This window comes from Cyprinodon variegatus, unplaced genomic scaffold, assembly GCF_000732505.1.
Source record: "Cyprinodon variegatus isolate N-32 unplaced genomic scaffold, C_variegatus-1.0 Scaffold374, whole genome shotgun sequence".
Taxonomy (NCBI): domain Eukaryota; kingdom Metazoa; phylum Chordata; class Actinopteri; order Cyprinodontiformes; family Cyprinodontidae; genus Cyprinodon; species Cyprinodon variegatus.
Genome location: NW_015150827.1, coordinates 682,452 through 709,888, shown reverse-complemented (window position 1 = coordinate 709,888; position 27,437 = coordinate 682,452). Strand labels below are relative to the sequence as shown.

At 38.5% G+C, this 27,437-nt stretch overlaps 1 protein-coding gene across 1 annotated transcript; it reads right to left on the bottom strand.

Moving 5' to 3' along the window:
• Window positions 1–2,994: 2,994 nt before the first annotated feature.
• LOC107092303 (protein Dos-like) lies at window positions 2,995–26,255 on the bottom strand. The gene is made up of 11 exons (XM_015386686.1): window positions 26,246–26,255; window positions 23,456–23,607; window positions 15,712–15,783; window positions 9,140–9,291; window positions 8,985–9,046; window positions 8,713–8,875; window positions 8,446–8,626; window positions 8,222–8,359; window positions 6,496–6,694; window positions 5,495–5,699; window positions 2,995–5,412 (listed from the first exon to the last, which is right to left on the bottom strand). The coding sequence occupies exons 1-11, from the start codon at window positions 26,253–26,255 to the stop codon at window positions 3,561–3,563; spliced, it is 3,186 nt and encodes a 1,061-aa protein (XP_015242172.1). The 3' UTR covers window positions 2,995–3,560.
• Window positions 26,256–27,437: the final 1,182 nt, after the last annotated feature.

Genomic DNA, 27,437 nt, shown 5'->3' with positions numbered 1-27,437 from the left:
TCAGGAACTGTAATTCATAAAAAAAAAAACAAGTTGATATAAAGGGTATAATGAGGGGGGAAGTGTAAATATAGAAAGCTGCAGTAGTTGGTCACATGTCACAATCTCAAATGGCTTTAAAAAGCTTTTCTGTTTTAGTATTCAGTCTCTGAGATGGGTTTACTCCACTGGATATTATTCTTCAAAACTTCTAACGATGTCTTTAGATCTCTTGAATGCAGCCCTTTTCTCGAACCCCCAATAATTTCTGTTGGAACTAGTTCTAGATTCCAGAAATTTAACATTTTCTGCTGGGGAATTTAGTAAAACCTTTTATGTAATATGATGCAAAGATAACAATATGAAGCTACATTTTTCTTGTTTGGATTCATGCATACCTTTGCCATACTGAAAAATAAAATCCTTTTTATTTTTACTTTACTAGTAAAAACAACAAACGTTTTGGGTTCAAACAGAATTTTGGAACTGCTCTTCTATCTCCACGATAAATATAAAGCATCTGCTGTGTTGTTGGTCTTGTCTTCGTAGCACAGACATTTTTTTATTCTTGTATTTTCCTTGTGAGAAGATTTAAAAAGCAACCTTTATTTCAGCACTAACCTTGAGAACACAGGGGTTTTCGCTAACCCGAGGAACATAAGATTTGCTGAAACTCCTGCAGCTTTCTTGCTTTTATACTCTTGGTACCCTCCCTGACCAGAGTCTATCTTGTCTTTTCAGTATTGGTTAAATAACCTGTTCTTGTAAAGCCTCTGTTATTATTTTAGTTCTTCAGATTCATCTTGGTATAAAATTTGGTCTTTAGAGCTCAAAGACTTTCCCTCATATTTATCTCTCTTCCTTTATAGTTTTTCTAGTCTTAGTACAGAACGTGATGGATATTTTCTCAAAGCTGCATTCAAATGAAACCAGTAAACTTCTTTACTTGGAAAAACAAAAGCGTTGCCACCTCTCTTGCATTCATTAAAAGATGAATGTAAGAATGTGTGTCTGCCTTAATGTTTGTAAAAAAGTAAAGAATGAAATTAGTTAAGGTCTCCACCCCCACCTGTTGCTTCTGCTCACTCCAGTAGTAGCTAATGCTAAGCATTTAGCTGGGTGTATATGTGTATAATATATTTATATTGTACTCTTGTCCTGTCTGATATCTTTGAAAAATAACTAATTTTTAAATGATTCAGAAATATCACAACAGCACATCCATTTCAGGTACACTGTTCATGGTGTAGTTGTTTATTCAATAGGAAAAACTATTTCTGACCAGACTATTTAAACAAAGAAGCAGTTTAAGAGAGTTTATTGCACCTTTGGGGTATTTTTTCTTAATTTATTTTCGAATTCAATTGGAATTACACTAACCGTAATGCAATGTCCATGCTAAGCTTTCAGCAGATTTATCATTACCAAAATCTTGCATTATAAATAGGGGATTTACCTTTTTTAGAACAAGTAAGAAATGTATGTATCATGCAGTTTTGAAAAGAATAAATTCATTAGCAAAACACAATAATTTAAATAAAAAGGAAACTGTTTAGATTTGATAATGTAGCAGGCAATATTTCTCAATAAATAAAATGATAGCTCTTAAATATTTTTAAAGAATTAAACACATTTTATTGCAATTCTCCAAAACCTGCAAACAGTAAATATTCCTTTAAGAACAGGTTATTAAAAATCCTTTTTCTCTTTCCACCTAAAATCCCACCTTTTTGTTTTCTCCATCTTTTTTGGTGCCATGTCCACACGCAGTTCAGTTATAGTACTTTGCTTTCACCTGCACAACATGTTGTTATTTAATGATAAGCCATTGTGGACTGTCCAATTAAGTATAAATAACTGTTCAGATATGGACACTTGGCCTGTTTAACTTCTCAGATACACAGTTTTTCTAGCAAACTGGCTCGGATCAATATATTGAGTATTAAAGCTGAATTAGATGTCCTAATTTCATTTGCATTTTCATGCATTTCTTATGACTTTCTTGCAGGGATACAATTGAATTCAAAATAAACAGTTATTAGGATTCATTTTGAGAAGACTGTGGATTTTTTTATTTATTTGTAATTACACAGTGTGTTAATCATTTTATTTTCTGCCAGGGACAGGCATTGCCACCTCTGATTACTATCAGCATGTCACAGCCTGAACTCCTCTGTTAGCAATCTGTTTCAGAGCCTTAGAGGCTCCTGTGTCGCTTTCAGCAGCATCCATCAGTCTTCCCTTTAGAAGACTTCCAGCCACAGCAAAGCCCACACCTCAATCGCATCCCCTCAGTCATGATATATAGCAAGAACTGGTGACTAACACAAATAAAAGCAAATTAAATAGATGCAGCAAGTGCAAAAATCCTTAGTTTTTTTTGTTTTTTTCATTTTCTTTTATTGACTGCATCTTCTGCTTTTCATCTGGTTTTAGAGCGGTATCTTCAGACCGGCTGATACAGTGTTCATGAAATACAGGGCAGCTGTAAACATTGGTATCACTCTTTGCACAGTGACCTGCAAATGCATTCATACCGCTTCAACTTTCCCCCATTTTCTCTAATTTGCAAGTAGAAATTTACTTTTTATTAATATGAGATTCTATGTGATAGACAAACACAAAAATGTTGCCTAACTGTAAAGTGTAAGGAAAATTGTGCATCATTGTAATGGTATTTTTTAGATTATGATAAAGGTTATTTGTATGTTTCTATTTTAATATCTATTTTTTATATGAATAAATGCAAAACTACTCATTCCACAGGAAACTAACACTTTCCAGCTTCATCTTGAAAAAAGTAACATTATCATGATGTGATAATGATTATCTTCAGCAGAGACTGGGAAGCTGATCAAATCTAAAAGGAGAATGGATGGAATTTAGAAAAATAGTGTCAGAAGCTGGGTGGCGATGATCCTAAACTTACACCCCAAGCATTTTTTGCAAATATTTTTTGCTCTCCATGGTTCTACAACTGTGGGTCGAACAAAAGTGAGTGCATAAATAGATTTTTTTATTTAAAAAGTACGTTAAAAGTAGACATTTGTTAGACTAATTTTATCATTTTTGGACCATTGTGTGTTTGTCAATCACAACATTCCCAATACATATTATCCTGTGGTTGTAAGGTTAAATGTTTAGAGGGTGTGAAAACATTTGCAGGTCGCTGAGTCACTTCATGTAGTAAAGACCGCTCTCACGCAACCATACACCTCCATGATGGCTGAGACGAACAAGGACACTTGAGGAGGAAAGGGAAATGAGGAAAAATGGCCGACGAACACCAGCAGTAGCTTCCATTCATTCAAAGTGCTCATTGAGGTTAAAACTTTACATTATTCACAGACACATATTTTGGAATCGTAGTAGCATGCTGAAAAGTCACAGGTAAGTCAGACAGTAATTATGTTTCCTAAAGGTGCATCTACATCTATGAAAGTCCATAATGTGTTCGAGTTTTCTGGTTTACTGAAAGACAGACATCAAATTTGCAGTTCAGGTATGTCTGAAGGTAATGCTGCTAAAGATGTTGGATATTGTGTCTCTCAGAGGAGGATGCTTGATACCAGGGCAGAGGATTATGTGGGGTTGGACCCAGGTGAGGCAGTGTTTGTCATGATGACCTCTGATCGCACGTTTTGGCCTCTCCCTGTGCTACGCAGAACCCCATAAAGTCTCTCGTCCACTGAATCCACCAATTTGTCTGTTAGGCTGCTTTGTGCCTGCAGGGAAACATCTGATAGCATAGCCTGGCTACTGTTGTTGTTCCTGTTGACCACTCGTGGGTCCATGTGGCTCATTTGTGGCATTGCAGTGCTCACAGGCTGGCTGCTGATACCTCCCGCCTCCTTGTCTGAGGACACTTGGCAGCCCTCAGTCTCACCAGTCAACTCTGCAGAGGCGTTTCTTGTTGGGTCTGCTCCTTCAGCCGTTAAGTTGCCTGCATTCCCTGCAGCTCCTCCCCCCACTTGATCTTCTGCTCTTTCCTTAGCCACCTCTTCAGAAGCTGCAACCTCACTGGCTTCTTCATCTGCTGCGCTTGCTATTCGTGACAGGGTGCTGTGGTACCTGGTGTCCAGCGGATAACCTGCACTGTCACCCCTCCTAAGTGGGGTAAACCTCTGCCTCTCCAAAGATGGGGAGTACCTTCCCCCAGAGGCTGAACCGGGGTCGCTGTATTGCTTGTGTCTCTGCCACTGCTTCCGGAGGTGAACTCTTGATCTATGTCTGGAGCGTAAAGGAGAGTCTTGCTGATCAAAGCGTGGATCGTGCCGAAGGAACTCATTGAAGAGAGCGTCTGTCTTTTCATCTATGCTATAGTCACGGCGGCGGAGACGGGATCGGTGTTGACTCGGCGGCTGAGGGGCTGGGCTTGCCAGTGGAGAGATGAGCTGAGTTTGTGTCTCTGGAGGTTTCTGAGGATGGACGGATTTCAGGACTTGATATGAATCTTGAAGGGTATGAGAGAGACCGCCACCCTGAGAGTTCTTCTTCAGTTTTTCCTCTGTCGCTGAGCCGAGAGCCATCTGGTCCTCCAGCTCCTCCTGAAACAACTTTGTCTCCATGCTCTCACACACCGAGCCTTTTCTACCAGAGCTGGTGAAAAACAGTCTCCTCTCAGATGCAGTCTTCCCCCGAGGGGCCCCCGGAGTTCCAAACAACCTCATATCCTCAGGGGCCCTGGATGGTGCTTCTATGGAGGCATAGCCACTGTCCATTTGAAGAAGCTTCCTGTTTCCCCCCTCCCCCTCTCCTCCAGCTCCACTCCCCGTATCACTGTTTCCTCCTGATGGCCCTCTGGCCCCCACCTCCACCTCCCCCTCTCCTTCAGGCTCATCGTCCAGGTCTTGTGACAGACAAGTGTCCAGGCCTGAGCGAGCTCCTGCACCACCGAAGGATGAGACACTGTCGGCATCACTGCGGACTGACTCCCGATCCGTGCTGCTCTGATCTGAAGAGGCATATTGCTCCAGAGAGGCTCTCAAGCTCCAAATGTCTCTGTAGAGGGACGGGGGTGCCTCTGAGCTCTCGTGGCGGCTCATAAAAGACGAGCCTGAGTCTGTCCTTCCTCTGGCTACGGCTCCTAACACCCCCTCGTCCCCCTCATCTGTCTCCTCATCATTCTTTTTCCTCACATCGGACGTGACTGAGTCTGTTTTTGCTTCCTCGGTTTTTCTCAGCAAGTCTTCAAACCTGTCCTGCATGGTCAGTTCTTCTTCCGTCCCAAACAGGTCATCATCTTCCGTAGACTGCAAAACACTTCTTGTTGCTTTGGCTACTATTGCTGCTCCAAAAGTCATTTCTTGCTCTCCTCCGGTTCCATTGACTGTAGGTTCACCCTTACCCAGAGCAGGATCAGATGGGAGATTCATTTCTGCCCTCCTGGTGCTCATGCTAACATCTACCTCCACCGGGGCATCCAGTTTTAGCCTGCACAAGTGAAGAACACACAGTCAGTACCTGACTCCGCTAGGCACTTGCTCATTTTATGGTGTTAAAAGAAGAGAAATACCTTCTGAGGAAGACTGAGGATGTAGAAGTATCTTCGGGATGGCGTAGAGACTCAGCAGAGAGAGACTGGAGGCCGCTGGTCTGGGTGGGCATGTGTGGGAAAGATTCAAATGTGTCATCTTGGAAAGGAGAGGAGTCCTCTTCGGTGTGGTCGGTGGTTTCACTCGCTGCTCTCTGTCTATGGAAAGGCTTTCTCTTTGGGGATCCTGGTAGAAATTCAGACACATCTTCCCATTTGTATCAAATGCCAAAAGTGTCACATTGTGCTGCAGAAGTTAAAGTTACCTACACTGGTTATTATCTAAATATATTTGGAAATGAAGGGAAATAATGATTAAAACATTATTTTAAATAAATTAATTTGTTTAATAGATTAACAAAAGAAGAAATAAAACAGTTTCCCAAATATATATATATATATATNTAGATTAACAAAAGAAGAAATAAAACAGTTTCCCAAATATATATATATATATATATTTAACTTTGGTATGAGCTACTAAAGTAAAGAGTTGAATATAAGATAAAGCTCCAAATATTTAAATTATTTTTAAAACTAACAAATCATACATTTTCATTATATACCATATTGATTCATTTGGTCCGTAAATTAAAATACAACTGAAAAGTTCCCCAAAGAAAACACCACATATCGACTGATTATCTACAGATTAATTTTTTTCTTGTTTTCTGCACAAAGCTAATGAGTAAATGATGTTTAACATTACAATATTGCTTTAGATAAATCAGAAAATGCTTCTATACACAAATATTAGCTTAAATAAATGTGTAGTACCTTCTTGTAGGTTGCAATTTTCCCGAGGGACTTTTTATCCGACAAATAAGCCAGTAAAACATTGGATAGATAATTTCATGGTGCAGTTAACACAGGAACCATTAAACCGATCAATAATGTTACAGTTATATACTGTTTTAACATTTAACCATTCGGTGAATTAATTTTTTTGTAAACTCAATATTTTTCCAATAACCTGCACAAACCTTTAGCATCCAGACTGGCAGCTCGATGACTGGTGTCAAACTTCCACCTTCTAAAGTAAGGCCCCGCCCCCTCCAGACTGGCATGTCGCCGTAGTTTAGAGAAGAAGTGCAGAACAGAAGTCGGCCCCGGAGCTTCCGTGGGCTCACCCCTCGGGCCTCGTTCGCTGTCGTCCTCGCCCCTATCCCCAATGGTCTCCATCTGACAGAAAGGATAAAGGCAGAGGACGATTGAGGGGAGGTAGAGACACATTAGGAAGAGATGTTGCTGAGGGAGATAGTGGGAGGCAGAAGTCCTCAGGGGACAGCTTTCTGTCACTTCACAGCAGTTATAACTGATGTCATTGTGCGGCCGCAGCTATGAGCCTGCAGCAGATGATTCATTTTCACTGTTTATTTTGGAAAGCAGTAGATTTGTTTGCACTGAAGAAAAGAAAACTATTAGAATACAGAACAATTCAGTTTTCAATTTAAGAACAAACTTTATTTATTCATTGAATTTACAGATGAATGGATGAATTGAAATGCAAGAGTTAACTGCCAGGTCTAGAAACACCCTTCATGTAGTTATCCTTCATCTGGTAACAACCAGTTGATTAGTCCCTGGCATGGTCCAAAATAATCTAACTGTAGCCCCTAACCTCTGTTCCTTCAGCTTTTGTGGGGTCAACATTAAGAACTTTTTTACAGCCTTTATCCCCCCTGACGTCAATAAATGCACACAGATGATCACGGGTAATCAAATACGGACCTACGGCCTTACAAAAAACATTTCTACAAAACACACCAAGTTACACCAATGTAACAGCAGAAGAGCTCCATTATAAAACCCAGAAATATGAAGGGGCAATCATTTGCATGCATCAAACAAAGTACATTTCTGTTAATTTCACTGAGGGCATCCGTGCTTATATGTCATGGAAAGGATTGTGGGATTTCTCATAGCTCCTTAACACCAGTGAGGGAACTCGGGAACTCCCTATGCTAAAGGATAGGTAGGATAGGCTCCTTTTTCCTGCCTCCTTCCTCTTCCAGCACTTATCATAACGTTAACACGTTAGCATAATAGCACATTATGGAGTTGAAAAAGCAAATGTTTAGAACAGATTTCTGGACAGGCTCTTCACTTCCTGGACCTGAATTGTCCACCTCTGCTGAGATGACATGCAAACTGATGATCAATTAAATAAAGCAAGAGTGGGAAAAAAAAAACACTCATTTGTTTTTTGTTAAATGCAGCTGATCTCTGTGTTTGATTATGCAACCAAAATATTCTCCTTTAGGTTAAATGTTTTGTTTCAGTTACATTACATGTACTGGTACCTGTATCCTTGTTATATTATTGGTTCATATAGGCATAATTTCTGGATGAAAAAGTAACAACTACATAGAAATGGTAGAGGAGTAAAATATACAAGCAACTTCATATTTCTAATGGTTTTCGGGGGTCTTTAGATTTCTTGTTTAGGCCCTGACTGGAGACAAAATGTCCTTTTTTTTTTTTTTAAATCTGCAGTGTTTTAAATTCTTCTCCAAAAACTTTAAAAAAATGAGACGCAAAAAAAAAAATACATTAATTGAAGTCAGAATCTATCTTGGGAAATCTTGAGCTGTCTAAAACTGTCCTACATTTTGTTGACATGAAGAATAAAATGTTCCTCTGAACGCTGTGCTTTAGGTGGTCTGATTTGTATCGTTACATTTAAACCAGCGTGGACCAAAGACTTACCGTCTGGGACCGCTGGGTTCTCAGGACTGATGAGGAACGTCTGGCTCCCGGGTCCAGGACGGTGGAGTGATGTGGATCTCCAGGCAGACCCCCACTCAGACTCTGTCCCAACCAGTCAGGGACTCTTCTCTCAGAGGGCTGGAGGAGAAAAATGTATAACAGCATCACAGGCTGAAAAGCAACAGATGTGTGATACCTATCTGATGTTGTTCCTGATGTGCTACCTGGTAGATGCAAAGGGGCAGCTTGGGGGCTGCAGTCTCGCTGATGTTGATGGTGCTGCTCTCTGTAGAGTCACACTCCATGATGGTGAGTATCTTCAGGTCACATGGAGCTGGAGGCAGGTGGAGGTGGGTTAGCCGGGCCTTTTTTAGGTGATGGAAGTCTCCTTCGGTGAGAGTGTACCTGAGGTTGAGGTACAAAGATCTAATCTCTGTCCATCAAAAATGAGGAATGATAGCAAAATTGCTGTCTGGTCACATGGACGTTACCTGCGTCCTTTTTCCTGAGGGTTTTTATCCTGTTCATACAGTGCAGACTCATTGAATGAGACTCTGCGGCCAGTGGCGCCGGTGGAAACGAATCGGTCCGGCTCTGCATCGTGACAGCTGGATGCTGACAGAGCATCGGACTCATCCAGACGGATGGTGATCTCTGAGTAACAAGGACGCACCAGTGAAGATGAAAAGAGGAGCCTGTGACAACATTTACCCAGAAAGGATATGTGTGAAACTACAAAAAATAAAAAATGCACAGCTCTGACCTTGTGTGGGCTGAGAGTCCTCAGCATAAGTTGTGTTTGTCTTCTCAGGGTCATCGCTTGCTCTGAAAGAAGATGAATTTTACTCCGTGCTATGTTGCCAATCATATTTTAATCATGAGGCCCCTCCCCAGATAAACCAGACATAAAGGTCCTACCTGGAGTACCGTCTTCCCCCCAAGCAGCAGCGGTGACAGAAGAGCAGCAGCAGGGAAAGCAGGACCAGCGTCCCCCCAGCAAAGACGCTCAGCAGCACCAACAGCAACACATAGTTCTCCACCTGGCCGGCCGACACGGGCGCATCCCGTTGCTGAGAAAAAACAAAAAGTGATTTTCAAGGATTTCCCTCCATTAATCTTTGCTTCAGCTCTGACCAGTTTCCATGTTCCCGCTGGAGAAACGGATCCTAAAACATGCAGGCTCCATCACCTATGTCATTGGAGATGGTATGTTAACGTGATTAGCAATGTTGGTTTCCAGATTTTTAACCAGCTTTTGAAAGTTGGTTAAACACACAACATTTTGGTCTAATCTTTTTATTAATTTGTTTTTTTTAAAGTCAAACAAGATCTTTTTATGCTTTTTTCCCCCCCAACTCTTCCATATAGAGCAGGGGTCTCATTGTGCATATCCACAAAACAGGGCTGTAAACCTGTGCTTGCCCTTTTCCAGGATATTGTTAGGATCTAAAATAACTAAACATGAAAATAGCACCTCTATTTCTGCCTCGGTTAAACTTTTTGCTTTGCTATCCTTGGTTTTAATTGGTAACCAATGAAGTAACATTAATCAGTTGGTTCATGTAGATAAACAATAACGTAATGGGGTGTTTTGTGTGGATCATTTAAGGTGGAATGTGGGGGCTGAAGGCTGAACAGGAAGTGGAGCTTTTTCTGCAAACTTTGAGGTACAGTTATGCTCTATAAAGGGACATTGCTTGATTCTGCATGTGCACATCGCTTTATAAACCTGAATGACTGGGATGCATAAGAATTTGCATTGTTTTTTTTTTTATATTTGGTGTTTACTTTTAGGGTGGATCCCACCCAATATTTTATAACGACACCCCAATGCCAAAGTCATTTTCAGAAATTGGATTGAACAATGCTCCATGAGATGTTCAAAGGTTGAGATATTATTTTCTAACTTAAATTTGCTTTAAACTTCCCTACAACATTCTCCTCGACCTTCCTGCTATGTACCCTGATCTTCATGATGCTGTTTGTTCCCTAAGGTTCTCCCAAAACAATAAATAAAAAAAGTCTGATGCCTCCACAGAACATCTCCATTTATACTGAGATTAGATTGCATGACTCCTGAAGGCAGCTGGTTGCAGTGGATTTTGTTTTGGGGCAACCACAGTAAAGGGGGTTGAATGCAAACAATAACAATACATGCAAGCATTTTTAGATTTGTATTTAAAACATTTCTTTAAAGGCTTTTAACTTTGTGAACATGCGCAACTTTGTGTTGGTCTTAAAAAAAACAGATTTTTCTTTTTAACCTGACCAGATGACGGTGTGAAGGTAAAAAGGGTGCGAATGCTTTTAAAATCACCTATGAACTCTATTTATGAACTGAAAGGTAATTGTTTTAGCAATATCCTGAATAAATGAAATTCAGAAAATCTGAGCTTTAAAATGACAGGAACATAATTAAATCGTTTAAATGTGAGCTGCAAAGAACAGTGGAGTCACTGGCCTCCCACGAGAGACATAGTCAGATACATTTGTTTTCATCAGGGCAGAGATTTTACCAAATGACACAGTGTAATCCTGTTACCAGCTGTGCGTGGGTTGGGACACATCCCTGCTTTACTTTTTCCTTTTCTGGACACTTTCCGTTTCTGTGCATTCAAATTAAATGTTCTGTGAAAGACTCCAAACTAGCAGCATCCACACTGATACATCTAGCTATGCATTATGGGACGGATGAAAGTTAAGAAAATACCCTGAAATAGAACAGCACATCAAAGCTCCTTGATGGCATTTAGAAATCAGATCCTTCATCTATAAATATCACTCGGTACACTAATCACTTAAACTTTGATCTTCTCTGTACTGATATTACCTGGGTTCATTTAATTTCAGCTCCTTACATTTGTCTGTCATCTCTAAAACTCCTAACTCATTGATTTAATAGCAAAGCCACTCAGGGGCATACATTTCTCCACTGTTGTGTTTTGTTGGAGGGAACGGGATGGCACAATTCATTCTGCTGGGTCTATAACTGATCTTTTTTTTTTCCAAAGGGCCATGCATCAATCAGGACTCTCTTGTGCCATTACGCAGTCAGCTGTAAGCACCCTAATATTTAATGAGTGGAATTAACAATGAAAGACTCTTAAGTCCTTGCATCCTCGTTTCAAACGCTAACCCAGATACACACCGCCTGCTCGCTCACGCACTCACGTAGACAACCGCCTGCTCTCTTTTGATTAATACACTCAGTCTCGGCTGAGCGGAGCTGGGGATGCTAATCGAAACGTCAGCAAGACCCTTAATTCAATTTCCCAACTCTTCTCAATGAGAGGGAAATGAGGCCTTTGCAGGCTAAAAATGGAAATCGGAGGAGGAAGAGGAGGAGGATGCCGACGCAGATGAGCAATCCCCACTGAAGACTTTCCTGGCTCTTCTCCGAGTGTCAGATTCAGAATAGAGAGGACAATAAATTGACTCCTTTTGCCAGCAATGCCAGAATATTAATCAATTTCAATGTTTCATTTCATGTATTTAGATATTTATTTACAAAGCCCTTTATAATATCCAAATTATTAGATCAGAGCACATAATCTTAAAACCACCCAAAAAGACTTAAATAATAAAAGGGATAAAGCTGAGAAAAATAACTAGCCTTTGTAAACAGAAATAAAAAAAGGTGATTTTGTTAAGAGATTTAAAAATGAAAAGTAAAAATTGAAGTCATTTCTAAAATGAAAAAGAAGCCAATGTGAAGCATAGAAAATAGGCTGGGCACAGGCTGAGGGGGTAGATAAAAGATGGATGTCTTTGTTCTGGAAAAGCTGAAGATGATTTAGGCTCCACTCATCTCAGATGAAGACATACATCAGAGCTAGTTTGATGTAAAATCTTTTCCAAATATTACCCCTAAATGTTCAACAGTGTTCTTTATTTAATCTTAGGAAATGCATGAAGATGTAACACAGGTGTGTGTCACCTGGAGAGGCTCTCTAGGGAAAGGAAATAAAATGTCCTCCTGTCCAGCAAATGATTCCAGAATGATGGAGCCAATGGCTTTTCCCTCTGACTGCAATAATGTCTGTTTATCCCACGTATGAATAGGACTGGCTTCACTGGATGATACACACATTTTGCATCAAAAAACGCTTCAACTCTCGGAGACAGAACCTGTTTCTTCCTGGAGGAAATAATTACTTTACATCCCCATGGGGTTCATATAAACCCAAAAACACATGACTGAGGCATCTTCAAGAAATTTGTTCCAGTTTATTTCCAATTTTCCTCAAAAAATACTATTTTTCCATGATGACACCAAAGGAAGCACTGTGGTAGAAGTGTTCCCCTGAAATATAGCCACAGCTGTGTCTTAAATCAAATTATTCCAATAATAAAAAATAATATTATGACTCAATATTATAACAAATCGAAAATATCAAAATGTTTCCTTATCATTCAACACTTGGAAATGCTCCTGGTAAAAGTAAAAAACCTAAAGCAGACTTAATTCAGACATTATAAAAAAGGTTATGTGTGTCCTTATGCAATGCATACGTCTGGTTCCAGCTATATATTATTAGAACAGAAAGCAGCACCAGTCCTGCTCGATCCAGCTGATTTTAGCCAAGGTTAACCTCAGAGTGTAAAAGGTGGGAGGGACAGTGACTCTGCTTTAAGTCATAAGGACTGATTTTCTTCATAAAATTCAACCTCCCGTATCTCCATAAGGGAGGTAGAGCCATCAATCTGAGAAAAAACAAAACCCATCTGACAGCAGTAAGTCCCTGGATGTAGGACTGTGAAGTGAAAAAAGACTTTTTTGCTCAGGCCGGACAAGAGGTGCCATCACACCCATAAACACCTTTTTAATGTGTGTTCAAGATGGCCTAAAAAAGCCTCAGAACGTATTAATCTGAACTCAGTTTTTAACTCTTTACACAAAAACTAAAGTAAACTCTATATCGTTGACTGATATACAGTAGTTGTTATACTTATAGGCACCCTGCTAAAAACTTCAATTAAATGAAAACCCTTAAACTAAATGAATGTTTTACTGCTGTAGAAAACGAGCTTAAATCTAATTCAAGGGCATTATCTATTGTCTGGAATTTTTTAATTCCTTTTCTAATAGCAGTGGACCAACATTTTTCATTGCTGGAGCAAACAGAGAGGAGGATCTATAGCTATCACTCCTATAACATTCTCTTTGGATCATCCTGAGTCTCCAATCCCTTTTTTCCCTCTCTTTTCTTCATCTAACCCCACAGGTTTTCCACAAGATTTAGCACTATGGACTAAAACAGCCTTGAAATGGTCTGATAAACTATAGTATTTCTGCATAGATGCAGCCAAATGTTTTGGATCATTATCATACTGTGATGACTCATTTTCAATTTGTTGGCAGAGTCCATCCTTTTTTTTTATTTCGCCTTATTTAAGAGTACATTATTTTGTTTACTTTAATAATGTTTATAGGGCATTCGGAGGAAAAAACACCCATAGCATCACAAATCCTTCACCATACTAAACAATGGGTGTGAAGGCTTAATCCTTTGCTTTGATTCAAACTCAGAGTGACTGTAGATTTGCATATACTGTACTTATGAAGATCAACACACAACTTTGATGGTATGTTTGGTTTTCTTTGCAATTTTTGAAGAGATGCAGAAGAAATGGGCCTCTGTGTCACAACATATGTATTCCTATGGGAAACAGGAAGTGATGGACACTCTGATATTTATAAAATTGTAAAGTATTATTTTTAAAAATGCTTGATTTGGATTTAAATAAGATCTGCTCTTAAAAATTGTGCCATAAGTTATTTTTCTAAAATGAATTATGTACTAAACCTTGAAAAAAAAACTGTTCAAATAACCTGAAATCAAAGGTTACCTTTTAAAGAAAGAAAATAATAATAAAAAAAAAACAGCATGTTTTTTTACTTTATACCAGAGATGCAGAAAATTTGTTCAGCACAAAATTATCCAGTTTTTTTTTAAGTCAATTAAAAATGATTCTTTACATTATGCGTATTTTTTTTTTCACTTAAGCTGTAAAGATAATCGACTATTCCTTCAGCGCTTGTTTGAAGTCTGTCTCCAGGGAGGCCCTTTCATGACTCTAGTCTGTGGCGGATTGCATCATTCTAGGTTTATATAGTTGGCACTGTGTTTGGGACATTTGCTTCCTAAAAGTCATCCCCATCACAGATGTTTTCATTCTAAAGTGGATTAAATGTTCAGTGTCTCTTCAGTAACTATAACTTTTCTTGTTTTGACGAGATCTTTAGAAATACAGTTTGAGTTGCATTGAAAAGGAACAGAATCCATAGATGAATGTAAAACATTTACTGCTGTACCTGTTAAATCAAATACTGAAGCATTGATCTTTCGTTCCCTGACAAGTAATCTTTAGCCTGGTTCTTTGTCTACATAACTGAGCATTTCTACTTGTTTCATGTTCTGAGCGATGAATTCTTGACATTCTTGGCACACCAGCTGAACTTCAGCAGACATCTCTGACATTTTCACTGCGTCACATTTTCTCAATTTTCTTAAAACCTTAAGCTTAACTTACTGACATGTCTCTGTCAGATAGTTTTTTTTGTTGTGTTTTTTTAAAGCATTAAAAAAACATTGCTTAGGAAAATGTCAGCTGAAGAAACTGGAGGAAATATGTCCTTGGTAATTTAGGTTAAAAGCACAAGAAGGTCTCACTCTTTTGATGAAAATTATTGAAAAGTGAGGAGAGTATCTTTATGTGTGTCTGAAACAGCTGGATGTAGGCGTGTAAAGGGGGAGTTCCTGTTTTGGCATCAGAATGAGGAACATTTTTTGTGATTTTAGCATCAAATCGAGGAGCGTTTGTGCCAAAGTGAGCGCATTTTGTTGGTCCTCACTTTCTATGAGGTTTAGGGCTTAGTTGTAAATTAAATTTAGGTTAAGACTGGGATTAGGTATGCCAGGGTTATTGCATAAAAAAAGGTTGAAAATGACTGACAATTAATGGAAGCCAATAGGAGTCTACACACTGTCCTCACTACATATAACAAGATAAGAAGCGATGTGTGTGTGTGTGTGTGTGTGTGAGTGCATCGGCGTGGCCGGGACTTAATGAAACCTGCTGTTTTTACAAACCCAGCCAAACGGTTAGAACAGCTCCATCAATCAGCCGGAGCAGCGAGGCCTCTCACCGCTCTTCAGGTCATCTTTCTGACTCACTGTGCAGACCAACAAGGCAGTCAATTCTATGTCTCCACTGAGAACTTTAACTGACAATAATCATAACAACCAGCCCGGATTCACTGTCTCTCTCTCTCATCCATCCTGTTCTGTTTTACTATCGTTTCTCTTTGCCCATCACCTGCAGATTAAAGCTAACACCTGGAACACAGTTTTTCCAACATGTCTTTCTTTGTGGCGGAAACCCAGCAGGATTCAGAAAGCATTGAGACATCTTCTTCACGCAAACCGTGATGATCCAGCACCATCTGAAGGTGTGGACAGCATGTGTTGCTGGAGCAGTATACTCACAGTAGAGTTCTCGGTCAGACTCGTCAGAACAGGCAGATCATTGCTCATGGTCCAGGTCAGAGTGAGTGAGCCCTGTGGAGCAAGAAGAGAGACAGTAGGACAGAGATGCAGATCAAATTTTAAACATCCATTTCCGATTAGATAAATATACCTTCTCTCACATTTAAATGGGATTTAAACTAGCCATCAAGTAGCCTCTGAAATAAATGAGCTAATTTAAAAAGGTTAGCATCATGTCATACACTTTGCTTTTAAACATTGTCCATAGATCTCAAACAGGACTAAGAACTGAGTCATAGAATCTATTTCCCTACTTTAGTTTTATTTGTAATCATATTCTGAAGCCCAGCTGTGTTTCATTTACATTTGGATGTAATCTTGCAAATATATGATCTATCCAGTTTGTTCAATGCATCAGTGCAGCTGTCAGCAAAACAAACCATCAGCATGATGTTGTTAACTCCATGCTGGAGAGTTGATACATTTTTAAAACACCTTCTAGATGACATTATTCTCCTCAAACCAGCATACAGTTAATAAAATTTGTGTTTTCCAATAAAGCCTAATGATGCTGACCTAGAACTTCTAGGCGCAGCCAAGAGTCAGGAGGGGTTCTGGTTCTGAGACCAGCGGATCTTATCCCTGCATTTTGTAGATGACGTGGTTCTGCTGGTTCCCTCCCACTAAGACCCACAGCATGCACTGGGACAGTTCATTGGGCCATGGTTCTCGACAGGAAAAGGGTAGCTTGTTCCCTTCAAGTTGGAGGAGAGGTCCTGCCTCAAGTGGAGGAGTTTAAGTATCTTGGGGTCCTGGTCACAGGTTAAATTAGAATAGAGCGGGAGCTCGGTAGATGGATTGGTGTGACTGCTGCTATAATGCAGATAATACACTGGTCTGCTGTGGTGAAGAGAGATCTGAGCAAAAAGGAAAAGCTCTCGATTTACCGGTATGTCTACATTCCTACCCTAAACTATGGTTATGAAATCTGGATCATGACGGAAAGAATGAATCATGGATGCAAGCAATGAAAAGAGCTTTCGCTACAGGGTGGCTGGGCTCTCCCATAGAGATAGGGTGAGGAGCTCAGCCTTCAAGACAGGCTTGGAGTAGAGCCTCTTCTGCTTCACATCAAAAATAGTCCGCAGAGGTGGTTCGGACATCTTTTTTGGATCCTCTCTCTCTCTCAGGAATAGTCCAGGCATGTCCCATCGGGAGCAGGCCTAGAAGACGACCCGAAACACGTTGGAGGGACAATATCTCTCAACTGGCCTGGCAGGCTTTCTAGCTTACTCTCTTGGAGAAACTAGAGAAGAAGGTGTTATGTCCCTGGCTAGAAACTAATGCTGTCTGGATGGGCCGCAGCACAGAGAGGTCGGTAAACCCTGTGTTGGAAAACAAAATATACTGTAAAAGACAGCTGCTGACTCCTTGGAAGGCATTTGTTTAGACTGCAATACTACCTTTTTGTTGTACCAATAATTGTTTTAACTGAAACGTAGTAGAAGGAAGGAGCTACACAGCATGCGAGAACCATATCTGTACTCTTTAAATATTCATGTCCTTAAATAGGCCTTTCTATTATGTTTCTTCTGTGTTATTATCTCCTTTGTGTCAGCTTCATGTCTGAGGTATTGCTCCCAGTGGGAGCGACATTGATGAAGGAGGAAAACATTAAACTTCAATTTACCAGCTAAACTGTTTATTCTTAGAATGAGTTTTTCCAATTGAACAATGAAACTACAAAACACATCAAACACATCATTAAACAGCTGGACTACATTTTTAAACTCCCCAAATCAATCCTGGTTAAACTGGTAGATTTTAGCCTAAACTGATAACAGAAACCTTCCATTTTATCATATTTGCACAAATTCCGCAAAAAGTAGCAGTCATCTGTCCACAATTATACCTGAAGCCTGTTAATAATCGAAAAGAGAAATATAGAAACAGATATTTTGTAGGAATTTATGCACATATTAAAAAACCTTTGATCTTGATAAAAACCACAATAAATTTTGACCTGCCTACTATACTGTCACCGTTAGTTTTTGTCGAAATTCATTGCAGTTGATTTTTGCATGACTAAACTACCCTGAAAACAGAACAGCTCCAGTGAATTATTTGAAGCACAAAAGGAATCTGATAGTCATGCCTATGATGAGCATAGTTAACCTCACTAAATCACACGAGCATTTCGGAAAGCATGAGCTGGCTTTGCAAAGTTCTGACTCCTGTGGAAGAGAATCACTTCCCCTAGTAGTGATCGAGACTTTGACATGCACTGAGAAAGTATTCCATATTTTTAAAAAAATGTAAGGATTAAAGGCTAGCTGTCCTCACCATGAGCAATCTGCTGCTCATGGTGGTAAAGAATAAAACAGGTTATTATCAATGTCATTAAAACACTATGAAGTGATAGAGGCGTGCATACAGGAACTATAAGGATTGGATGTTACTGGTTCAATCTTTTACACATTTTAGCTGGAGTTTTGAATGCATGATCCTTGCTGCTTAATTCAAGTCCACATAGACTGGAGGTGAAGTAAAAAAAAAAACAGCAACCAAGAGACATGGAACAAAAAAAAGATGAATTAGACAGTAAAAAAAAAACTGCATCAATGAAATACCCAGTAGATCTGAGTGTTAAATCGCTGTTTTCCCAGTCTGCAATAGATTCTCTACCAAAGTTACAGAAAGTATTTAACATCTTTTACCCTTGCAGTATATAAGTGTTTCTCCACCTCAGACATATCAGCTGATTCACTTGGATTTGGCTTCTATGCAATTTTTGTCCAGATATTTTGTATTGTAAGGTCAAAGTTGCTCATAATGCTCGATGCAAAGATTTTTATCCTGTTCATATTTTGTCACAAACTTCAGTGTTTGGGGGATTTTCTTTGCAATGAATTGGAAGGAAAATAATGCATGTTTCTTAAATATTTTCAAATGAAATTAAAATCATGTGTTTTCAGCCTATTTTGTACCTGTAATTCCCCCAAAACAAAATACTGTGCAACTGATTGCCTCCTGAAATAACTTAATGGATAAATGTGATTTGTAATTTGAAGTCTCTTTACTTACTATAGAGCAATACAGTAAATGAAACCTAGAGCTGCGAAACCGCGTCTGTTCCCCCATTGCCCCCCTACTTGTCCCAAATTTGTTTTTTAAACTGGTCACCCTAAAGCAGAGGTGTCAAGTAACGAAGTACAAATACTTTGTTACTGTATTGAAGTGCACTTTTTAGGTATCTATACTTTACTCCATTACTTATTTTTCTTCCTACTTCTGACTTCTACTCATTACATTTTCACACAAGTATTTGTACTTTCTATTCCTTACATAAAATTTAAATAAAAAAAAACGTTACCCATTACTCTTGGCTCTAGTTTAATGTTTGAAAGAAATGTATTTCACGTCATGTGCACCATCCAATAAAGATCATTGACGCCATCCACATCTAGTGAACACTAGTGTAATTGGATGAGTCATATAACGCAAACACTCATTGGTTAGCTAAAGGAAATCATCAGAAGCAAGCAGGAGTTCTATGCCATGCTACAATGTCAGATTCAGAAAAAGATGTTTAAAAATGTCTGAAAGGTCGGACACAGGCAAGAGCGTCTGGCTGGGTTTTTAAAGGTTACTTTATACTTTAAGTAGTTTTTGGAGCACATACTTTTTCACTTTTAATTGAGTAATGAGGTCAATTTGATACTTCAACTTTACCAGAGTGTTTTTAAACTGCAGTATCTATACTTCTACTTAAGTAACAAATGTGTGTACTTTTGACACCACTGCCCTAGAGTTAGACAGAGCAAAAGTTGTATTTTTGTCTATCCATATGGGACAATGCCTTTTTAAGCAATGGCTGACAACCTTAAGTGAAGCAGATGCTGAAAGAAGATGACAGAGATACATCCAGCTGTTTAGAGCATAATCTGCTGTAAATCTGACTGTGGTATCTTCTTTTTGGGGAAATGGGGGAAATTATGTTTTTCATGTAGTATATTATTTTTACATTCAACTATATTTATTTTCATTATTTTAATTGCGTTTACTTTGTTAATTTTTTTTTTTTTATAATCGTCATTATTGCCTTTAACTTCATGGATTAGAGCCTCATCCTTCTTTTTGCAGCATCTCTCAAACTGTAGAACTCAGAATGTGCTTCTTAGTGTCTGACTATTCTATGCAATTACCATGGAGATGGACTGAAAAATGCTTGTTCAGGTGTCTAAAGTATCTGGTGTTGCTCTCAAAACAGAAGATCCTCACAGAAGAACTCGAGAACAGACCAATTAATTGTTCAGATTTACTAAATTCTTGGTGGAGGAGGAAGCTATAAAGAATGCCTCCATTTTGTCTCATCAGCCCAGTGACGTTCTGGCTCCATCTCTAAGGTGAGAAGAACTATTCTCCAACAAGTCTGTGCAGCTTGTGTAACATCAGTCATCCAATGCATACCTAACACCTGCTGATAATCCTGCTGCACATTCCCTCGCTGTGAGGGAGACTCATATTTTATGTAATATCTCAGCTCAAGGTAACTATGATGAGTCCGCAGCTCTAAAGCACATAACAGTGTTCACACTGTACATGGCTGTGAATCCTTGTTCTGAAAAATAATCCCCCTCGACGCTTCACTCATAGTCACAGTCCATGCGTTATTTCTGTCCTGACATTTGTGAGTGTCTTATGAGAGTTTTCTCTCATTCACACGTTACTGAAATAGAGCAGCGTGCTATCTGAAGCTTTTGTTGATTAAATGTTTGAAATCCAAAGTGGATATCAGTCCGGATTGAATTCATTATCACGTGAACAAATCAGTTGGTATAGGAGAGTGAAGGGGATTTAAAATAGATGAAACGGATTAACTGATCAACAGATGATGTATCTTAAAGGTCAGTGAATGAATTTATAAAATTTGGCGTTTTATTCCCTGCTAACCTTGATAGACAGTAAAGCTTATCTTCAACATGTTGCACTACTTAAAGGTATAGTGGAGGATTTTCGGGAATTACTGAAAAGACCCGTCCTCTCTACTTAAAAAGCAAGCCCATTTCTCCTCGTGCATGCACTGTTTAAAAGTTACCGTTTGCATCGCTCATACAAGCTTACTTTCCAAAAGATGATTTTAATTGTTTCACTTTGTCAGACTCTCCACCGATAAGTGATAATGGGGAAGAGCACATAGGACAAGCTTATGTAAACATATCACCAGAATGATTGACAATTAGGAGGACCACTTATTTTGATCATCCATCCGGAAAAAGAACATCCTTCACTATACCTCTAACTTGCTGCATAATTAGGCTATGGTTGTAATTTGGCAAGAAGAAAGCTACCATAGAAACAGACACATTTTCCAGAATTTCCCCATTGTGGTACAATAATGGGGATTTTGTATTGTATTCTATTCAGTTCGAAATAAGAAGCTTCTATTGCAATCTGCAGAAGCCATGAAGTGTAGGATGAATGAAACTAAATTATAACTTTTCATGTAAAACAATATTTGAATTTTAAAGCTAAACTTTATAATAAAAAGTGGCAGTTGCATCATCATCATCTGGTGTTGCTTTTCTTCCTCAGTGACAATAAATCTGGTGAAAATTATCCAGATGTCCCTTGAAGCTCTGTGTCAATGCAATAATTCCAGATTCTTTCTATCCAGTAGGCTGAATCACATATTAATGCAAAACATGATTTTTTTTCTCTTGAAATACAACCATTTATGATTATGTTCCTTCAAAGATTTATTAAATCACATATAAACATTACAATGCTGATTTTTATTTATTTATTTATTTTTTTTTTTGCAGTATGTAAAGTTTACACCAATGTTTATTTGTGTATTCAAAAGGTCTAATGACTATCTTCTGTAAGTATACATCCAATTAGAATATGTAGAGATCGATTTTTCCAAGTCTCCATCTAATCTTGACCAAAATTCCACAAATGCATGCCACACTTTTCAGATTTAATATTCCATTTATACTGTCCACAATGTTACACCACTTTGTGTAGCATGAAAATACATTGCATGGCCACAAAATACACCCCCCACCCATTTTTTCCCTAAATGGTTTATTAATTATTTAACTAATTCCCTCCCTAATCTGGATACAGACTCCCTGCAGCGTGTTGTAATCACACAATCCTGTCTAAATAAATTCCCTTTTAGCTTTCAGGGTAAAGATGTAAATATTAATTCATAAATTAAATATAAAGCTCCAAACCTAAATCTTTGCCTCACAAGTGATATTTGTGGCACTTAATAAAACACACACAAAAAAACAGTTTTGCTCAATTTAGCTTTGTTCACATTCATCTTTAAGAGGGGTCTGCAATCTTTCAATTCAAAAAGCCACTTTGGCCACTGCTTCTACAGATCAAATTTGTCAAGAGCTGAAATTAAGTTTTTAAAGATGATGTTAGGATAATTATCATTGAAGATGTGTGAGTTTATCACACCCTATGGGCTGTCTGTTGCGCGTCAGAACTGATGTTTTAATCTAATTAGGACATTTCCTCTGTCTGGATTTACAGTTATAATTTTCATTCTGTTTGTGGCAAAGATTTGGAAATGGAATGACAGCGGTGTCCTATTTTGATAAGGCTGGAGCCATGGATGTCTAATCATCTTCTAATGTGTATGATGTAAAATATGATGATGTGGCAGGCTGGAGATGTATAAAATGCCTTTTTAACCGCTAATCGGGGCCACTTCCTGAGAGGTGAGCCCAGAGGTGAGAAACTGCCTTCTGTAAACTCTAAGCAACTTCTCTGATCTGAGTAAGATTAAAATTGCTATCAAAATCTAATGTCATGTCTCCTGGTTATTTAATAGATATAAGTTATGAAATGTTATTTAAAGAGTTTGTCCCGAGTGATCTCTTTCCAGGGAAAAGAACCGGAAAGATAGAGCATCAGGGTGCATACACAGAGTCTATCTTTGACAATAATAAAAGCCTAAACCAAGATTTACTGGTTCATAAATTTAAAAGAATTATTGCAATTTTATCGAAACAAATAAAAACACACATTTATTTTGTGGAACGAGTGAATCTGAGTGATCTATTAGTAATAGAATAAAAAAAACAACAACAGAAAGCTCCCCTTAAAAAGCCTTGCACCAGTGGTGCCCTGTTTTTGTTCATATTCTGTGCAGATGCATCAAAACATACACAACAGTTATCAGTTGCATTAGGAATTAAAATAGTTTATCATATAGAATGCAGAGCCCTTATCGACAACTTTAATCCCATTCAAAAAAATAAATAAATAAAAATACGATTCGTTTTCCTATTATTCAGTAAACAAAAAAACAAAAAAAAAAAACTCAATACCAAAATGATAAAAACACTGCATATTATATTATCCAGGCTTTATCATCCAAGCAGATGTTTTTTGTGATCATGGGCTCCAGATGTGCTGAATCGGTCGATAAGGGAAGCTGTTGGTGGAGTCCCTCCTCCTTTCGCAGGGGGACCACAGAGATGCGCTCAGCATCAGCACCATCGGCAGCAGAGGCAAAAACCCCCCGATCAGCAGCAGGGCTGTCCCATCATGTCAACGCGCCGCCAGGAGGAGGAGGGGGGGATAAATCACGACATGGACCCCGCTGATGAGGGAACTCCGACATCTGACACCGCTAAAATAGCCTCTGTCTTATATAATTAAAACAGCACCTGGCTGTAGGATGGACGGCTGGAGTCTGAGGGGATAAACAGGGACTCACCTGGTCGTAGAGTCGGTGTGAAGCGGGCCGCAGCCAGTCTGCACCGTCTGCATACTTTATCCTGGGCTTCAAATAACGACTGTAGTTATGAATGAAACCACACGCGATTGGACACACCCACTGCCAGCTCCCGAAGCACCACGTGACCAGTACTGATGATGATGATGGTGATGATGGTGGTGGTGGCGGTCATGATGTGAGATGGAGGAGAAGAGTCGTTTCCATTCAGCAGGCTGGTGATTGGCCCCTGCTGACGGGACGCTTCGCCTCTGAAGCTCAGAGCGTCAAATAAAGCCTCCCATCTGCAGGGGTTTTACTTTGATGTCTTTGACTCAGCAGCTGAATCCTTGTTGTGAGAAAAGATGCTCAAACAGATGCGGTGACCATTTGTGTAATTCTGCAGTTGGCCACTTGGTGGCAGCATGGCACTTTTGTTTCTGCGGTTGAAAGGAAGCTAAAAGTTGGATTATTCAAGTGTTTTCACTCTATCCAATACAGGAATAGGATTTTAAGTTTTATTTATATATATATATCTCAGAAATTATCCCAGTGCCTGCCTATTCCTAATCCAGAGCCTTTGTGATATAACCAAAAGGAAAGATATCACATCTGAAGTACTAATTTCCTATTCCGGCATGAATAAACAGTGGAAATCAAAATGTTTTTTTTCTCTACTTGCCTGCAAAACTCTGATAACAGACTCAAAAAGCTTGATTGAAGGTTTTGTAGTAAATATAGCTGCAAATATATTATTTTTATACTGAGCTTCTCCTGTGTGTTGCGATACATATCAGTATCTACTTAGATCAGTTTTCTAACCCAGATAAAAAAGTCAAATATTGCAACATTACAATAAAGGAATTGTTTATGGTATTCAATGTGTTAGTCTTTATCTAAAAGAAACCCTGAACTAAACTTCGGATCTAATTATATCTGCTATTTAGGGTCATTCTAACTGTGAACAGAATTGGAGAAGATAAGTTGGAATCATTCTTTTACCTTGTGAACTCTTCCTGGATCTAAAGCACAAAAAATAACCTTAATTCTAGTGAATCAATTCTAGATTTAAGATCTTTTAGCTTACTTCGTGTTGCCAATTAGCTTCTGATCAAGTGAATTCTTGATTGGTATTAGTTTGTTTTTCGGTATGAAGTCACATTATCAAAGCCTTCCAAAAAAAAAAGCTTATGAAAAGAACACATTTTAATGCCTTAAAAACAATTTAAGTTCATTTTACTCAGTGAAATTTTTGTTGTATCTCACATATTCTTCTTAGTCAGTCACTCTCTGATGTAAAGCTGATAGCCAGACTAAAAATTGAGAAAATATGCAGAGCTGAAAGTTTTTTTTTTCCCCCTTGAATTTATATAGGAGACACTCATCCTGTCATCACCCCAATGGCAGATAGGTTAAATGAATTCTTCTAAAGAAGGCTCATTTTTTGAGCAACCTTTGTAGCTCAGTGAAATTGAATCAAATTATATTTAGCAGCACTCAGAGGAAAACTTCCTGATTGAAAATCCCCTACAGCACTTTTAAGATGTTTTAACTATAAATTGACTCTTGTGTTTGTCTGTTTAACTTATTAATTCAGTAATTTAAAGAGATCAAAAGAGAATTCATTTAAAATATTTTGTTATAGTTTCATATATATATATATTATTAAAGGAAAAACATGTTCCTGTTTTGAGTTGATATGAAATCTCTTATCAGTTTACATACCAGCTTTACCAGAACAAGAACTAAATAAAACATTTTACAAGAAGGGGATTGTCAACATGAAGCTGGCATGTTCTTTCTGAGCATGCATGGGTTCTCTCTGGGTACTCCCGCTTCCTCCAACAGTCCAAAAACATGACTGTTAGGTTAATTGGCTTCTCTACATTCTCCTCAGGTTTTAGTGTGTGTGTGAATAGTTGTTTGTCCTGTTTGTCTCTGTGAACTTTAATTCATTTTCAGTTCATGTTCAATTAAAATAATTCAAATCTAATTTGCACAGTTTCTATCTTAGTCAGTTAAATAACATGCTGCTGTCATTTTTGCACATCTCGGCTATTTTCAAAGATCCATTACTGTAAAAATGTCCATAGCTGTATATTGGTTATTTATTCTCCAGGTTCACATTTTTTTTATATTGTTAAAACACTTTACAGTATTGGATTTTATTGTTTATTGTTTATTTATCATTTAACTCTTCACTATTATGTTCTTATAAGATCCACATTTGTGGCAATTTTTTTCTATAATCTTTTTGCTGCTGTAAACGCCAGAATTTCAACACCAAAACAGAGAGAATACAGGCTATTATTTTAAAAAATGTCATTATATAAACCTTAAAATGAACTGAACTGGTGACCTGTTCAGACTGTACCCCGCCTCTTGCCTGTTGACAGCTGTAGATAGGCACCAGCATCTCTAGCAACCCCAGCAGGGATACGGGTGAAGGAAAATGAATGGATAGATGAATGGATTTTAAGTTCTGGGTTTAAATCCCAGCCAGGTTTCTTTCTGTGGAGACTAAATATTCTCTTTGCACATGTATGATTTCTGTCAGGGTACTCCAGCTTCTTTCAATTTTTTTAAAAATAAATGTTTGATTGCCCTGTAACATGTAACCTGGATGCATAGAAAGATGGATAGAGCTCACTTAAACTCATGAGAGATTGTTGTATCTCAACAGTGAACAAAATGTTGACCTTATACCAGAATAACAGCAGAAAACAAAGAAAAATAGCCTCAACGCAGCATCTTCTCATAGTTTCCCAATAACCAGCTATCTTTAAAGTTTACCGGTTTCCATTGTTCTGTAATGCTTCCTCCAAAAGCTTTAGGATTTTGTGTAGATAGCAAAAGCTAACATATAGCTTAAAATCTCCCCATTGCTCCCATTGCTTCCTGATCTTATGGCTTTGCTGTTTTCATTTAAAATGTGCATGAAGTCGTGCACAGGCAGCTGATTTTTTCTGAGGTTTAGTTAATTATGGTTTATTTAAATAGAACAGTTACATGTGGTGTCCTATCTCTAATAAAAACCGTCTATGTTTGTAAGATCAGGAAGTGGACACATTTTTTAAAACTGTTTACCAGAATTCTGATGACTCTGATGACTTGTAACATTTCTGAAATCATATAATAGTAAGGCATGAAATTCCACATGAGTAATATATTTAGAATAGATATCATAAGTAAAGGTCATAGGAAAGAAGGAATGTAAAATGTGAAGGAGATGATGAATGCTGTGTGTTTGCTGCTTGACGTCAGAACTGCGTCTGTCTAGCAGGACATCCTGTGTAACTGGTCTCACCGAGGCTCAGAACCTTTAAAGCAGCTCCCTGTCCCATTTCAGAGGAAAACAAAATGCATGATTCAGGTGAAATATCATCGCTGAGGCCATGAAAGAGAAAAGCAACACCAGGAAGGGAATCCTTAGAGGTACCTCAAATATTTACCTGACATTTAAGTTGAAGATAAGATCTTGTGTTGAACGATATCTTATCATTCGTTCCTTGTTGATCTTTAAAGGGAAAAAAAAAACATTCTACGCTGGCAAACAAACATGTAGGGTAAGGTATGGGAGAGAAGTGACGCAGGCTATAAAGACAGAGTGATGCTACTGCTGCAGCTATTTTTGGCCACAGCAAGGCATACATTAGCTCCATCTCTCTGCCCTCCCTCGCTTCCTACGTCATGTTTTACTTTGAGCTCTTCTCTCTGCTCTGCATCAAGTGACCTCACTGCTGATAATACCAGATTCTGCAGAATACAAAGTGCTTATTGTGTACCTCCACAGCCAATAACTTAACTTGAAATTATGCAAGACTTAAACATTAAAAATAAAAAACGGTGTTTAACTCAACAATAAACCCCTCAACATACAGCAGTATGGCCCAAACAAATGTTTGATACGGTGCATACAAAAGCTTGGACTAAGTCAATGGGTAAAACAAGAAGTGAAAATGCAAAAGGACAAAAGATGAAATTC

Bases quoted from the DNA above. Each gene is read 5' to 3' on its own strand.
- LOC107092303 (XM_015386686.1), bottom strand. The intron at 15,784-23,455 runs GTGAGTCCCTGT...CTTGCTCCACAG, and splicing joins CACACCGACTCTACGACCAG to GGCTCACTCACTCTGACCTG. The intron at 8,360-8,445 runs GTAGCACATCAG...TTTCTCCTCCAG, and splicing joins TGCCCCTTTGCATCTACCAG to CCCTCTGAGAGAAGAGTCCC.